The sequence below is a fragment of the Chinchilla lanigera genome, unplaced genomic scaffold (assembly GCF_000276665.1).
Source record: "Chinchilla lanigera isolate Chin_1 unplaced genomic scaffold, ChiLan1.0 scaffold00010, whole genome shotgun sequence".
NCBI classification, from domain to species: domain Eukaryota; kingdom Metazoa; phylum Chordata; class Mammalia; order Rodentia; family Chinchillidae; genus Chinchilla; species Chinchilla lanigera.
Window position 1 is genome coordinate 10,067,645 of NW_004955411.1, and position 17,321 is coordinate 10,084,965.

Here is a 17,321-nt window from a genome sequence, read left to right on the forward strand (position 1 = left end):
CCGAAGAAGAAATCATAAAGAAAATGAAATACTTATAAAACATACACTGGATAAAGACTTGTACTGAGACTATAAAGTAACTCCTCGAACGCAGTCACATAAAACACAAGTGAGATGCCTGTCTGGAGGCAGCAGTGCACGTGAGGGGTTCTAGATGCGCTCCAGAAAGGAACAGGTACTACACAGAAACTGGAGCAGCGCACAGCAGCACCCAGGAGGGCAAACACTGAGAGACCCGCCAGACCTGAAGCGAGGACGGGAGGCGGTTGAGAAAGCAAAGCCAGGCCACCCCTGAACTGCACCACTCCTTATGCCCAAGACTGGCACACAGGCGCCCCGGGGGAGGCTCTCATGCCAGGAGGGAGAAAGCCTGCACGTTAGCCCAGGCCAGGCTGCTGGAGCAGGCTCTCATCCTCCCTGCCCTCCACTCGGGAAAAGGAACATGTGAATGAGGTATCTGCAGACCTGGGCACTAAAGAGACTGAAACGCCTTTGAGGAGTGTCTGAGCAAACACTCGGGGGCCTGGGAAAGCTGAAAACAAGCACAGGATCCTGGGCAGGGACCGAGACTTAGGCACAGAGAAAGCCATGGCTGAAGGGTTCCTGAGCAGCCAGCCAAGCCTGAGAACCCGGAGAGAAAAACGGGCAGACTGGGGCTGGGCAGGAACCTTCCCCCTCTCCCTGCGTCTCACTATCTCCTCTTTTTCCCTGTACGGCCTCTCGTGCAGGACTCCAAGCTCGTCATCCTCCGTGCTTTGTTCAGTTGCCTGCCTGTGCCCGAGAAAGCTTGGCGGGCCTCCACTGGCGGTGCCTCGACTGGAGCTCTCACCACGCCCCGCTGGAAGGTGCTGAGCACAGTGGGCTCTGCAGCACCGTGAGTTCCCAGGCTGAAGAGTGATGTTTCATGGGGAGCCTGAGAGTGGTGCCTTGGCCAGAGGGTGTCCCGGAGCATGGCTATTAGAAACCTCGTGGAGGGGGAACACAGGGCACCTGCAGCGTTTGTCATGCGGAAGAGCAGGTATTGTGAGCACCTGCGCAGAATGGGCAGAAGCTGGTGCTAAGCAAATCACACTGCACCCTGCAACTTAGCTGAGTGAGTCTGCCCTGAAGACAAAGGCAAAGGCCTCCAGTTAGTCACACCCAGCGCGTGATTTGCAGCGGGGAAGAAGGCCGAGGACCACCAAGCTTTCTCGGGCACAGGCAGGCAACGGAACAAAACACGGAGGATGACGAGCTTGGAGTCCTGCAGAAGAGGGCCGTGCAGGGGGAAAAGGAGGAAAAGAAGCAGGTGACGATGGCCACAGCGACACTGTGAGGAGGGTCGGGGCACAGGATACAGCTAGACCCGGAAATCCATCCAGACACAGACGAAAGTGGGGGAGCTCACCGGTTGAATTCACACTGCAAATAAGTAGGACAGTGAGGACGATTTTTATGTTCTTGTAACTGTGGGGTTTCTTGGGGGAGGGACTGCTGCCTTTTCTGCTGTTTCTCCTGGTTGTTAACTTCCCTCCTCTCCTGTCCTGCTTTCATCTAGCACACACACGGCAAGCATGTGTGCATGTGCACGGGAGAAAGCAGCGCGGGGAATGATGCCTTCATGGGCAAGTCAGGGTCACCGTACCGGAACCGCAGAGGGAGGGTCCAGACACAAGCGCACTGTCAGCACAGCAGCAGTTCTGACCCCCCAGCCCCCCGCAGCCGCTGTCCCTTCCCCCTCTCCCTGCGTCTCAAACCTCTCCACAGCCCTCTACTGCCGCTATGAAAGTAACGTCAGAGTTCGAGCTCCCCTTTCTCACTTGTTTTTTCTTTTTTCCTTTTCTTCTTTTTTATCATCCTCCCTTTTTTTCTTTTTCCCTAGACTACTTGTCAGTAGTACTGTATTACAGATTCACTACTTACAGATCACTGACTAAAGGCTTTAGTACATGTTTTAATGTACAGGGTTTAGGATGCCCAATGTCGGAACTCTGAACTCACATGACCACACCGATTTTAACAGAAGGCAGATCTGACTCGAAGTCAAGGACACAGGAGTAAATTGTTCTTCACAAAGTCATATACTACCCGACAACACATCTGAAAACCTATACCAATGATGAGAACCAGTCCCAGCCTACACCTCCTAACCCTGTCCAGCTTCCAGAACGCTGGCAACCAAATGTATACCTTACCGGCAAAAATTTTAAAGTCTGCTTTCTAGAGAAAACTGCCATCCTTTGGACACTAAGGAGAAAAGACATAAAAGAGGGAACTGATATGTGTAGAAGCTCCTAAAGATACTTCAAGTCTTCATAGGGTCAGGTCACATCTGTTCCACACAGGCGTACTGTCCTTCTACTCAGGATTTAGAATAAAAACCTCAATCAATACGCCAATAAAATGAAACATAAAAATGAACTAAGGAAGGATCAATAAAACACGAATGTAACTGCAACCATACAGCAGTTTCTGTTTAGCTTCTTCTCTCAACATGAGATTGCTGACATTCATCCATGTGGTAGAACTTAATTATAATTCACTGTTTTTCATCACCAGGTAGGCCTCTATTGTTAAAAAAAAAAAATCCATTTACTGCTGATAGACATTTAGGCTGTTTCTACTTTTAGCTGATAGAAATAATGATATTATGAACATTCTTAAACACGTTGCCTGGTATACATGTGCATGTACTTCTGTTGGGTACACGTGTTAAAGAGTGACAGTGTTTATAGTACAGGGATCTTCAAGAGAACATTGACTAGAACACTGTAAAATATCACCACCAGCAAATAAAGTTCCTGGCAATTAACAATATTCATAGTTGAAGAGTCTAGTAAATGTTGACAAATGTAGAATAGGAATACATATATGTAGACAATAGAAAACAAAAGTAGCAAAGTTCAGGAGGACCAGGATCAGATTAATGCAAACTCTAAGACAATGCAAAACAAAAGTACTGGATCAAAGAAATGGTACATAGGATTGTCCAAGAACTTAAGGACCTACTGTTCCCAATTGAAGGAGCCCAAGTACTCAGCAGAACATGTTTTAAAAGACCCCATTCAAGTACACTGCTGTGAAATTTCAAAAGCCAAGGACAGAAAAGACCCGATATGAAGCTTCGGATGGGGAGGGGAAGGTGGAAGAAGGAAAACAGAAAACGACATGGAAAGAATTACAGCTCACACTGTGCCAGGCTTCCCAAAAGCAACAAAGGAGAGAGGAGCAGATACTCCAGTGGCTTCCACTTAAGACTCATATTCCAGTCCAGCCACCACACCAAGAATAAAGGGAATAACAACATTTCCATGGATCTAAGACGCCAAAATGTATGTACTGCAAACATCCTTATAAGAAAACTACTAAAGGTTTACTACACATCAAAACAAGGACTAATACAATTTGAGATACGTATAGGAAACAAGACCAAATCTGGGAGGGAAGGAAAGGAAATTTCCAATCTAAGTAAGGAATATCTCAAGATGACACATGTTCAGAAGGTGAAAAAAGATCCAGGTCAGACCAGAGATGAGCACAGGTTATAAAAAAGATGCCTCCAGGAAAACATGTAAGACTTCTTTTATTTGTTAACTTTTTTAAAAAGCAAGAAATTGATTGATGGCATAGCTAAGCTCACACTACTAAGGTCAACGTTTCTTAAAGTGCTGAGTTAATTCCCTGAAAGTATAATATATTTAGTGCACTGACAGTTCTTACATGAACTTTTTTTTCCTTTTGGTCTTTTCCACACTTTTGTTTAGGGAAAGCAAAACCCAGTGTTAAAACACCAAATACTCCACAAAGTCAATGACCAAATCTGTGCTAGCTGCCCACCACAACCTAGCAGAATACCTTGTATGCAAAAGGTGCTTAATAAACATGGACAAATTTAAAAATACCCCTAAGCCCGATATATCCTACGGCATAAACACAAGGAAGGATGGCAGAGAAGCAGGAAGTACAACTTATTTTAAGCATCCCAACTTTGGTATTTGAACCCCTTGAAATTATTCCTACTAATGTCGTCACTATGGGTGAATTATAATGTAGGAAACATTTATGCCACAATGCTAAGAGCACTTTTTTAGAAAAAACACATGCTTCGATCACAACCATGTAAAGATATTTATGATGCACGCAGTATGACAAACGAAGGTGCTGAAAAGGAATTTCAGTTTTCATTTTTATGAAATTTGCCTGTAGTATAGTTTACTTCTTACTAAAAACTGTAAAAATACAATCATTTTAGCAAGAGAAACTGAATAAAATACTAAAAAGAAATTGGATGCACATATACAATTTGCATGCACATTTGAACATTATGACATATATGTCAATATATCCAAAATTAAAACCAAAACAAACAAAACTGAAGTCTTAGTTTCTCAAATTCCAATGTTTAACTTAAAAGTAAAGGGGGAATGAAATATCTGAAAAGAAACTAGAAACACAGGCAGGGAAAATCTTAGAAGCCACTTAAAAGCTACTGCATAGATATAAGCTAATTATAAGAACATACCATGCATTCACTGGTTTGGGGGCTTTTGAAGAAGCAGGTAACACCATTTCCAAGCTACTGGTTCCTGAACTGTGCTCTTTGGTAGTCAATGCAATCATTTTTCTTTGCTTCTGAGAGAGTTTAACTCCATGAGATATCATTTTGCTAAAAAATTGAATTAAACCAATTAGTTTCACTGCTTCTGAGAAAGTTTAATTTCATGAAAAATCATTTTACATTATATCAATTAGCATGCATTTATGGTTAAGGTAGGTTATACTCAATGTATTCTACTTATGTGGTTTGACTTTACTATTATTGGACCAAAGTGTTCACAAGCTTCAACATGGATATACCTATTTATAGTATTTATGGTCAAGTAATAGCTATGTATATACACCTCCTACATATACTTCCCAAGGAGAACCTGTATCATAAACCCTGAATTGTCAGCTTTCCTATAGAAGCAGACTGCAGTGAAATGTGAAAGGCAAGTTTCTAGCAGATAATACTGAATTTCACAAGAGTTAGTCTCTAAACAACTCAATCTTTAGCACAGACTTAAGGAATAATATTATAAAAGATAAATTACGTAGAAGAGGGATTATAACTTCTACATCAGATGTAGCACAGATCCAGTAGATTTTTCTAATTTTTTGTATTATGTTTACATACAACACAATTTAGTCTTTTACTTTTTAGTGCTTTTTTAAAACTAACCCAGAATTTGACTTTGGTGTAGCTCCACACTTTTGTCTGTTTTCCTCTATTTCCATGATGGTTCTGAGATCCACAACAGGAGGGCTGCTGACAGGACTACACAGGACAAAAAAGGTTATTAAAAAGTTACTTTACAAAACATTCACTTACCTATAAAGCCTAACCCCAAATTTCACTGAAACTGTAAATTATATGTAAGATCAATGATGACAGTATAATTTAGACTTATTTTCTCAGCTATAGTCAAGCTCAAAAAGGGTATGTTTTGATTTTTTTGGTTTTTCTGGTACAGGGAATTGAACTCAGGGCCTTGTGCTGGCCAGGCAGCACTGTGCCACTGAGTGATAGCCCCAGAAAAAGGGTATCTTGAACAAAACCTACGTTTATATACAAATACACAGAAAACTAAAATGCATTTAAACTCATAAAGGTAAATGATATACCTGAAATTCTACTAAAGAAAGAAATACACACACGCCTGCCTTGCAAGCACAAGGTCCCGAGTTTATTCCCGGTACCAAAAAAAAAAAGAAAAAAATGACTAATTTAAATATGGTACTAGAACTCACTAAAGATCTAATTACATACTTTGGGATGAATGAAGCTTGAAAACTGTATTCTTTCTATTTTTTGCAAACAAAATTCTCACTACTGGTCACTATTAACATAAAGAGGTATTTACTAGAAAACTTCAGGGATGCATAACAATACTGGAGATCCAGAGAGAGTTGTACCGTTAACAAAAAAATTGCACAATTTTCAGAAACAGTTTGACTTAAATGAAATCTATAATATAGCTAAAAGGAAATTATTACACATTAAAGAGTAATCAGTCTCTTTTTGAATAAGAAATTCTATTTGCTATTCCCACTAAAAGGTACTTCAGATGACCATAGAAATACCTGTGTATATAATAAGGATACTAACCATATACTGCTACACACTTTGTCAGCGGGCACTGTACTGAAACACATTGCCAACTTATGCTGTTGATCTTACCAAGTTATTCTTAAAACATGTTAACAAACTATCCTAACACAGCAACGAGATGTTTTTAGGTATTCCCAAATTATGTTTGTTCCGACGTATTTACTTAGAACAGGTAAAATATTGAGACTAATTTCTGAGCTATATTTAAACCACAAAGTAACATAAACTGCAACATCATAATCTTTTTCAACAGTGCAAAACAAAGCATAAGGAAGATTATATAAATCATTCAAATGTTAATAGTTAATAAGCCAATTAAGATTTTTAGGACTGCGCCTAGTGACACATGCCTGCAAGCACAGCTCCCTGGGAAGCTGAGGTAGGAGTATGCCAAGTCTGAACTCAGCCTGGAAAACTCAGCAACTCTGCAAGACCCTATTTCAAAATAACAAGAGATGGGTTTATAGCTCAGTGTGAACACCCTGAGTTCAATCCTATCTAGTACTCAGGAAAAAAAAAAAAAAAAAAGATGACACACAATCTCAGTAAACACTATGAAAGAACACAAGCTGAATTCTAATTACAGCTACTCCTTCATGCTGTTTTCCCAGTAAAATAAAAATGTGTATAATACATAGGCACGCTCAAGGGGGGGGATAACATTAAATGAATATCCTCAGGAAATTAACTGTGAATAACAATACGTTTTGCGAGATTTTAAATACCCCTTAGAGGGGCTCAAAACATAAAGCCTATCAAATAAGAAAATGGTCCTCCTGAGAAAAGCTTTTCTTGCTTTTTAAATTTTTAAATGAGACATAAAAATTGCATATACTTATGGGATACCATGTAATGTTTCCACACATATGTACGTTATACAATGTTCAAATAAAAGTAAACCTATCTCTTCAGACATTTATCATTTCTTTATGGTAAAACTATTGAAAATCCCTTCTTCTAGTTGTTTTTCTAAGTAAATAATACATTAGCAGTATCTATAGTTAGCCTATTTTGCAACAGAACAGGACATTTTTCTCCTAACTACAATTAATTAGTATTTTATCTGCTTGTTAGCATTATTTCACTCTTACCTCTCCTGACTGTGATACTGTCCCTTTCTCCCTAACTCTCACTCACACAGGCACACACTTAAACATATACATTACATACGTGTGTATATACAAATGTGTAATATATGTGTGTACATATTCACATGTAAGTACAAACACAGCATTTGCTGGTATTCACTGACAATACAACTACGTTTTATCGGGGAAACCCTATTACAGCTGGTTAGCAATTTTAGCTCTGTGCATACATACAGGTAATTTTCTATATATTAGAAAACACTAACGTGCTCCATTAAAATTTTCCATTTCACTAAAAACGAGCATTTCCTATGTTCAAAACAAAACGAAAATCCTACCTGAAAGAGCCGGCAACCCAGGTGGAAGAGCTGCTCAGGTCAATTCTGTTACTGGGAATGGGCTGTGGAGCAGATACTTTAAGTACTGGTGACTTTTCCCATGGTTTCAAATCTTCCTTAGAATATGTGGTAGGTGTACCATTTACATATGGTTTAACTTTCCCCTGGGGCAAGAAAACAACATTAAGAAAGTTAGTAATAGCAGGCACCTGGATCAGCACCTAACATACAGTTATTACTTAATAAATACTGTAGTAAAATCTTTTGACCATATATCATCTAGCTTTTTCAATGCATGTTCTTCGATAGTTTATTTCTTCAATGAATTCTCAAACTATACATGGGCTACAACCCAATTATTGTGAGCCTGGAGAATCATTTTTAGAGAAATACATTCACACACTAAATTTCTGTTTACACATACAGTAAAATTAGTAAACAAAAATTGTACAAATAAAATATGAAGCAATAACCTTAAAATTAGTATCTGTGAATATACTAAGAAACAAAATGAAAATTGGGTATAAATATGTAATTCACTCTCAATATAATCAAAATACTTTAAATAAAGTCAAATAATGTTAACAGCTCAAAAAGGATCCCATAACTATCTTTTGCAATGAGAAGGGGACCAAGAGAAGGGGGTGGGGAGGGAAAAGAATTAAGATGTGTTATGTACATTTACCAACTCTCCATGATGAATATAATCAGTATGTATTCTCAATATGTACTAGTAAAATTTTTAAAACTTTTTCAGAAGTACTGCTCTTATACTAGGCTAAGTTATCAGAGTATTTTCATTGCTGTGACACCAAGACATTCTCAGTACATTTCAGCCTTTCTTTAAACCGCCACTGTCTTCCAGACCAACCTTATGTGAGTAACAACTGCCTCCAAACTTCCACCCCACACTAATAAAAACACACGAATCAGTCCTTGAGGCCTAGAACACACTGAGAAGGAAGAAGAAATGTCAACTGTCCCATGAATTTCTGAAAGTTCTAGTGTGCCTATGGGTATCCAAGGGTTAGAGAAAAATGATTTAACTCTCTTAAGCTTGACATTTTCTACCCCTACAAATCAGAAACTGCAGAATAAAATGTTAAGAAGAGCTGACCAGATGATAATTTAATGTCAACCAGAAGACTTTAATCACGCTAGCCTGTTTGGGACCAGTTAGTACTGTGAAAGAAGGAGACTGCGCAGAATTTGACATCAGGCTTATAGTCAAAATCACTTTCCTGACAGTTATCTGGTGTTTACTGATACTTCCAAAATATTTTGCAATCATTTGTTTATTTTACTTACAGAAAGATTGGAAAAACTAAAGGCCTCAAAACTACCATCAAAATCTCTAAAATTAGGGTTTAAAAATTTGAAAAAATTAGCACTAGCTATATTACATTAGTTTTACCTTCCTATAAATCAGGAGATTGTTCAAAAGTGGGAACAAAAGTAAGGAAAAACAAAAGTAAATTGTCTACAGATCTGAAAACTGAAGGTAAGAAAAGTGTGTAATAGAACAAACCTCGATCTTATCTGAGTGAAATCCTGCGGTGAAATCAGGGGATTGTAAATCTCTAGGACTACCGGCTCCTGCATAACTTCCTTCAGAGTCTGAGGTCAAGAGCTCTGGAAGAGATTCCACAGAATTGGTCTTACCAGACTTTAACAATCCTAAAATGTGAAATTTCAAAAGAAAACTTTACACATTAGCATTAAACATAAATGCACTACAGTCAGTGAGCCAAGTTTCCATTTGTCCAGATGTAGTAGTATTTAAATTATATTCACTGTACCAAAATCTTATCATTCAAGATAACTGCAGGAAGATACTAATGTAAGTGAAAAACTGAAATGAAGATGATTATAAAACTACAGTTTGGTTCATTATAATTATGTCAATTATGCAATGAATCTGAGGAAGACAGTTCTTTGGGGTTTGCTTTGAAGAAATGACTGAAAACCTTTTACTCATTAAAGATAAACAAAAAGAAATTATAAACTCCAGACTTCCCCCTTTCCTTTCTCATCTGTCTTTCTACACCCTTGTAGAGGAGAACTGTTCGATTCCAAGTGAGAGGAAAAACTGTGGCCTGCCCGCTCTCATTCAGCCAGCAGACCAGCCGAACAGCAGAGGCTTTTGCAGAAATCAACTGTAGTTTGAGAGCCGGCATGTTTTTTTCCTGCAAAACATCTCTGCCAGTTGAGAGCTATTTTTAATCAGCTTATCAACTGAAGAGTGCTGTTACGAAATGTGTATATGAGTAAGGGCGAACCTTTTAGAGCTTTCAGGTATAACAAACAGCCAGTTGGCGCACGCATGCCATAGGTTCGCCATGACAGAATACACCACTTTTTCTGTCACTTAAGCAGTCCACATGCCTTCTGTGCCACACCCACACCCAGGTTCATCCGCCCAGCAGAGTCAAGCATAACAGAGTACTGCACAGAGGAAAAGTTTGCTTAATTTCAGCTGTTCATTTTCATACATTTCAAATGTACTAGAATCTGATGAAAAAAACTGAAATAGACATAAAAACATCTGAATTATAAAACTGTACAATTTTCTTAAAAATAAATAAAACAAGCCATTTCTTATACAATGAATTAAGTGATGCTCCCTTTAAAGTAAATCATGTTAACAAGCTGTCTTCTGCTTTATCATTGCTAAGATATAGCACAAAAATAACACTCAAACTTTCCCCCTATCATTTGACTACTGTTGGCAAATTGTAGCTGAGATTACGTTTAACACAAGTGTTTTCAAAAGCCAATTAGAAATATATGTAAAGAATCAATGGATTGTTAAAGTTACCAACAAGTATTGCTTGGTCACTAACAATGTTATTTGTCTGAATTTAAGGATCAATACATGTCAGGCCTTCAAACAACTGTTTTGAATAAAATTTCTCTCACAATTTTTTCATAAATAGGTCTTTTTGATCCCCAATTACATTTAATAATCATTCTCTCTTTTGGACACAGAAAGAATAGTATTCTAGAATATGCATCTGGAATCAAGAGAGTAAAGTCTATTTCTTTTTGTCACTATCTCAAATCATTGAAGATTTTTAGCTTGCTTCCTCAGATTTAAAGTAAGAGACATATCATTTCTTCACTAATGTCTCTTCTAACTTGAAACAGTAAGACTAACACATGTGCTAACAACAAGTTCAGTATGTGCCTTTTCCAGGTCATTTAGGTGACTGGAAAATTACCAGTTTTCGAACTATCTAACCTTTTATTCATCTTTCTATTAATCCACCCTAAGGGGCAGGGTTAAGTGTGAGTCATACAACACAAAGACTTCAAACTCACAGAATTTTACATTTGGAAAATTCCTAATACTGTCTTTCCGATTTACTCAGTCTCCTGATTCTATCTTCAGTGCTTCACAAATCATTCAGGTATATTATTCATCTTGTTTATATGTTTTGTGTCATCTAAAACAATTATTCTTGACATAGTCCTTTCAGCTTTATCAGAAACATCAAGTATCTCATTTGTAATACATAATTTACAAAAACAAAGAATTCTTTCTTTGTCCTATTGTTATGGTTTATGTCTGTGTGTCCCCCCCAAAGCCTCCTGCGGCCATGGGGCAGGCTTTTAGAGTTTGAATATGGGTGTGAGAGCTGCACCCACGCTGGACTGGATAGTTTGCATATGTAAGGGAGAGGAAGAAGTGCTTGAGGGCATTCCTCCTCTGCCATTCCGTCCTGGTGAGTGCTTGCAGCTTAGCTGTGGCTGCCGCCCTGAGATGCAGCCCTCTGCCATGTGTCACTCTGCCTTATAATCGCCAAGTACGGATTAAAACTTCCACGAACTGTAAGCGAAATAAACCTTTCCTTCCTTAATTTTGGGCGTCAGGTATTTTGTCCCAGCAGCGAGAAAAAAGTAACCAAGACACCTATAAAACAGCTATCTTTTTCTGAGGGACCTGAAATAGTTTAGTCTTCAACGTGCCCGAGTTACTTTTATAGGACTGGCCTGAAAGCACCACTGACAGAAAGGAGACTAGGTTAAATCTTACTGCTACTCCTACGTATCCAACAGTCATACTGCTGGCTCATTATTTTATGGTCAAGCTTCACATTTTACCTAAAGAAACTTGTTAAAAATTCAGATACTCTAATCTGAACCAAACCTAGTTATGTATAATAATGTAATAAAACCAGCTTAAATTTTTGAAAAATAAAAACCAATACAAAACAAAAAAACTATGGAAAATACTGTCCTAGTTAGGAGACTAAAGAGATCTTAATAAGCAAAGGCAATACTGATGTTGACAAAATACTAGTTTTATTTAAAAGTAAAAACAAAAAAGCCCATGAGAACATTTTTAGTAATTAGAAAAATCTAGGTATAGAGTATATAGACATATTCATGAAAATGTGAATTGTCTTAGGTGTGATAATAATACATTGTTTTATGCAGGAATGTTTTTGTTGTTTTATGAAAGAATGTTTTAGAAGACTCATATTAAAATATTTATGGAAACGCAGTGGATCAACAACTGGTGGTCAACTTGTAACCCCCAGCTGAACCAAATCGGTGTGGTGCCGGGCGCGGGGGGGCCCACCTGAGGATTGTTGCCAGGAGCATAAAAAAAGAACTGGAGAGAAAGGGATGGTGCTGTTGCTTCTCTTGGAGAAGCTTGCTGCGCTGCTTTCCTGATATGAACTCGGCTGTTCTCATCATCGGAGGAGCTCGGGACCTCGCTGTCCCTGAGGAAGGCTGCGGTTCTTCTGCGGGGAGCTCTGGTCCTTACTTTGAGCGTCCCTTCCTAGCTCCAGTGAAGACCCTTCAAGCCTGCTGATCCTTCACCCTGCTGGTGCAGATTTTCTGGTTTCTACCATGGACCTTTGGGCCTTCCCAGTGCAGATCCTTGATGCACACTGCCTGAGACGTTGTTGTGGGCTCTAGGCCTCCAGCTGGACTCATGGGGGGCACTGCCATGGGCTTCAGCTGGACTCACGCAGGACACTGCCATGGGATCCAGGCCCTCAGCTGGATTCTTTGCATCTCTAGTGTGTACATGGATCTCACATACTTTTTCTGCATCTGACTCTTGTGGGTGAATATTATAAATGATCCTATAATTTATGTGTCCTGTATTAGTTCCTTCCCCGTGCAAACCCTGACTACCATAGAGAATGCATAGTATCTACAATTTATTCCAAGTGGATCGGTGAAAGGGTCTTTCATCAGTACACAAACACACACATACACGTGTGAGTGTGCTTGTCTATAGAGTATTTGGAAGGCAACACAAATATACTAAGTAAACAATAAATCTGAATAAAGACTATGTATAGTCACAGTATTTTTTTTCTTATTTTCAGTAAAAGAATTTCAAAATAAATAATTTATAAAAGAACTTTTTAAAAACTACATAAGCTTTATTTTCAAACAGGCTCATATAATGCCTATCTATAAAATGTGCTATAGTCTACAACTAGATTATAATCTCTACACACATAAAAATGATGTCTTGATATATCTGAGTGAAATCAACATAATAACACTATCACTATCATATCTGACCTAATTCAAACCAGTTATGCCACTGAATAGACAAGTCTTTCTAAAAACATAAATTCTATCTACCAATACCCTGTCTTAAAAGCTAATAGCCACCCATAAGCTTTAACATAAAGTCCAAATTTCTTAGTTTAATTACTCTCCAAAACCTGACTCTGTCCAATCTTCTTCCTATATGCACAGACCATGTGGCTAAGCCATGCTGAACTATACATACAAGAAACGTGCAGTTCAATCTACTGCCTCTAGGCTTGGTAATATGTTGCCCCTTTACATACTTTGTCTATCCGCCTTCTTTGCTGGGCTAATTTCATTTCAGGTTTAGCTTGGGTGTCACTTTGATCTTAGTCTCACTAGGATGCCTTTCCTGCCCACGAGGGCAAACTTCAATCCAGAACTTTTCTCAGCAGACTATCATTTCTGTGGCCTCTCTAAAAGCCATTTTCTATTTCAGTAGCCCCAGCAGACGACTTACAATAGTATTCAATAATTTTAAGTATATTAGACAATAAAGAGAAACAACCAAGATTAGAACCGTAAATGCATGCTAAAACACTTTCCACTAACCTGTAGATGGTGGACTCTGAATAATATCTGAAAGGTTATAACCTCCAGAACTATCTGAACGTTTACGTGGCTTCTTTTTAGCTTTTGTTTTTGCCTTCTTTAACATGGTTTCCCTAAAAAAAGAAAAAAAGAACATAAATTTTTTGAGAATTGTTAAGAGATGAAATAACAGAAAATCTACGCATTTTAATCAACAAAATGTAGTATTTTGGTTAAACTGAAACCATGTAACCAGAAAGGCAGCTGTTACTTCTTCTAACCTCATATTTCTATGAAAGGTAAAAATAAGATGGTATCAAGGAAAACACACAGTTTGAAGGAAAATACATTATTTTGAAAGGTAAAACTGTGATTTCTGCTACAGTAACTATTTAAGAGCAGCAGCCATAGCTCTATACTAATACCACGGCCTTGGACCTTAACAAAGGCCACAAGATGACCAAAATAATAGCAGGCCAAAGCACAGTAACCTCCATGGGCAAATTCTCAAGTACCAAGTTCACCTAAGTGGAATGTGGCTTTGCTGCATCTAAGCGGTACACCATGGAGCTGCCCGAGGTCTCCAAGGGTGAACAGGACCTCAAGTACACCAAGGAAAGTACAGTGACACATATCTGGACCAAGACAACCTGGGAAAGGCTGAACAACGTCCTGACCACCATGAGGAAAACTGCCAAGGACGACCCTTCTCTCCCCTCTGTGCATAATAAAGCCTCTAATATTAACTATGACCTGGAACTAGAAACACTTGCTAATTATTTTTTTAACCATTTCAGCAGAATTCCCTGAATTAAGTGCTATTAATTAGGGAAGAGCAAATAAAACATCTGTGAAGGCCAAAGCTGTTTTATTCTATCTACAAATTAGATTTCATTGTATATTTGAATCTACTTACAACAGGTCAGTGATGAATACTATTATTTTGTAGAGAATATGAGTTATTTATATCACTGTTAATAATTTTATTAAAATAATGACATACATCTAAGTCAGATATTCATAAACTTCAGTATCCCAAATGCTAACACTAAAGAAAAAAAAGTTAAAATCCCTAAGAACATCTCCGGAACCAAAGAGCAGTTTTTCATTGAGATACACAGTCAGTTAGTTATACACAGTAAATGACTTAAAGACTCGAGGATTCTACTTTGACAATTTGCTAGGAAAGGAAAGGAAATTCTGGAAGCAACTGCGGAGCCTAAAATGCGCATCAGAAATTCTCCGCAAGGCTTGTCAGGTGCTCAGCCCACTATACAGGCTTCATACAGAAACCCCGATATTCTGTTGAGGGCCTCCCAGATGTCAGTCAGTGCAGATCACATCGACCTTTGCAATAGGTTCTCTAACGGGAAACCTTCTGAAATTAGTATCTTGTATTGTTTTTGGTAGCTGCATTCCTCCCTGGAGTCTCTAGTTCACACTCTCCAGGGAGCAAGTCTCTCATCTTCCACGGAGACAGAGGAGGGGCATCACCTAGCTGAACAGGGTTCAGGAGACGTTCAGGAGGTGATGAGGCATCTAATGCTCCTTAAATCCAAATACTCATCCGACTTCATAAACCTGCTATATCTAACTGTTAAGCATTTTCAAATGTTCTAAGTTATTAATACTTAGCAACTATTTGCCAGCTTCCAAAATTATTAACACCTCCCATTTGTTGCTTTTCTATTCTCTGCTCTGTGTAATCTGCATATTTAAACTTCTCTATCGTAATCTTAGTGGATTTTGGGAGGCAGTTAAGATAAATGCACTAATTTAACTCAATATGTTTAGCATAAAGACTATGTTCTTTTCATTTATATTTTAAGTTTCTTAGAATACTATATATTAACTGTACTTTGTATTATACCAATACTAAAAAGGAACATCAATATATATTCCCTAAATTATTCTTCCAATATGAATATAAAATTGTTATATGTCAAGACTTAGGGGAAGAGGAAAAAGAAGAAAGGAAAGGTTGCAAAGAAAAGAAAGAAAACAGCTTACGAATAATTTTGTTCCATATTTATATCTTCTTTCAAAAAGATATCACCATCTTCTGTGTCCAAATAGCTAATATCTGGTCCATCTTGATATGGCGTAATGACTCTTCTATCCATTGCTGGAATCTACAGAATTAAAGACGTCACCTTTTAAATACAAAATTTGTGCAAACTGTGTTAAAAAATAAGATATTCCACTTGTCTTTAGTGTATGGTGACATTAACTAGAAAAGGTCTGGAATACCCAGTGACTTCCTAAATTTACAATATAAAGAGAAAATTTACTTAAGAGTCATTAAAAAGTATATTGCATAAAATTGTAAAAAAAAAAAGAAGAAAAACTTTAAAGAAAGCTCTACTATTACGTACACATCAATCCATTTCTCAGGAATCATGTGAACCCATGTTTCTGCACTGTCCTGACCTTTGATAAATAAGCAAAACTGCAATTTTTAGTAACTTTCATTACGATGTAATTAAAATATATCATTATCTTTGATTCTGATTATCATGTTTATCTTTGAGATCTGAAAGAAATTATGTCCTCATTTCTAAAAGATCCTAATGTGTTATTCCACAGAGGAATCTACTGTACTATACTGTTTTCGATTGTAATATTATAGCCACTGAAATCATTATTGGAAAAACATAAACTCTTACCATTTTTCGGTAAAATACAGAAAGATCCTTCAAAACATCATCACTTAGAACATCAAGAGACCTAAAAAGTTTGAAATAAAATTCCAACTTAAAACTCAAGTGACTTAATAACTGTCAAAATTGTCAAATATGCGAAAATATTTTGCATTGCCAAGAAAGTGACACAGAGCTATTTTGCAAGCTTTTATATATGCTAGCTGCTATATACACTCCTTTCATATAGTTATTTCAAGTAACAAGCACTTCTGTTAAGTAAATAGCAAAGTATTGTTAATAAAACTCAAGAAAATGTTATAAGAATATAATAATTTTTATCGTGATGAAATACCAAGTATTTATTTTTCAATTTTAATTTTCCACAAATTATACTCTTTAAGAAATACTATATCCTAGAACAACAACCTAAGTATAAGGATGCCTGGATTCTATCTAAAATATTATCTTCATAACCTTGAAACTCATTTTATTTCTCTGATCCTTAGCATCTTCATGTGTAACATGAACTTGGGACTAGATCAGCTGTATCAAGGTAAGAGTTCAATCAAGAACCTCTCAGGTTCCAAATAGGTACTTTAAGGCATCAGTGAAAATGTAAATCAAACTTTACATATCTAATTAAGAACCGTTAAATTTGTACAATCTTTAAGTGGTTACTCATGTTGAATTATGACAGCAGGTGCTATGCTTAAGCGGCTCAGTTGACACACCTGTCTCCATTTACGATAGCTGAACAATAGTGACACATCATTTTGCAATACATTTTAGATTAGTTAACTTACTAAGGCGTTTAAAAAATAACAATGTCTAATATCTTGTAACACTAATTTGCATTTAAAAGCATTTTTCAGAAAACAGTAAAGCCTTTAAAGGCAATAAATTTTTTCTAAATTAGACCCTACTCAAAATTAAAAATCTGTTAATGATTATCTACACAAAAATAGTGGAATGCTTTATTCCATTCACATATTGGAATTAGTTTAATTAAAAATTATCCTAACTTTGAAAA

General features: G+C 37.5%; 1 protein-coding gene across 5 annotated transcripts in view; it reads right to left on the minus strand.

Annotated features, from left to right (window-relative positions):
* Positions 1 to 17,321, minus strand: part of Ibtk (inhibitor of Bruton agammaglobulinemia tyrosine kinase) — a 79,620-nt gene that overhangs the window by 15,061 nt on the left and 47,238 nt on the right. For 3 of the 5 annotated variants that reach the window (XM_005377682.2, XM_005377680.2, XM_005377681.2), the window contains exons 19-25: positions 16,316 to 16,376; positions 15,660 to 15,781; positions 13,671 to 13,783; positions 9,085 to 9,233; positions 7,557 to 7,720; positions 5,201 to 5,296; positions 4,502 to 4,645 (exon numbers count right to left, since the gene is read on the minus strand). In XM_005377682.2, coding sequence (XP_005377739.1) covers positions 4,502 to 4,645; positions 5,201 to 5,296; positions 7,557 to 7,720; positions 9,085 to 9,233; positions 13,671 to 13,783; positions 15,660 to 15,781; positions 16,316 to 16,376 — 849 coding nt within the window. The remainder of the gene's footprint in view (positions 1 to 4,501; positions 4,646 to 5,200; positions 5,297 to 7,556; positions 7,721 to 9,084; positions 9,234 to 13,670; positions 13,784 to 15,659; positions 15,782 to 16,315; positions 16,377 to 17,321) is intronic. The other 2 variants (XM_013510860.1, XM_005377683.2) reach the window with 1 other exon arrangement.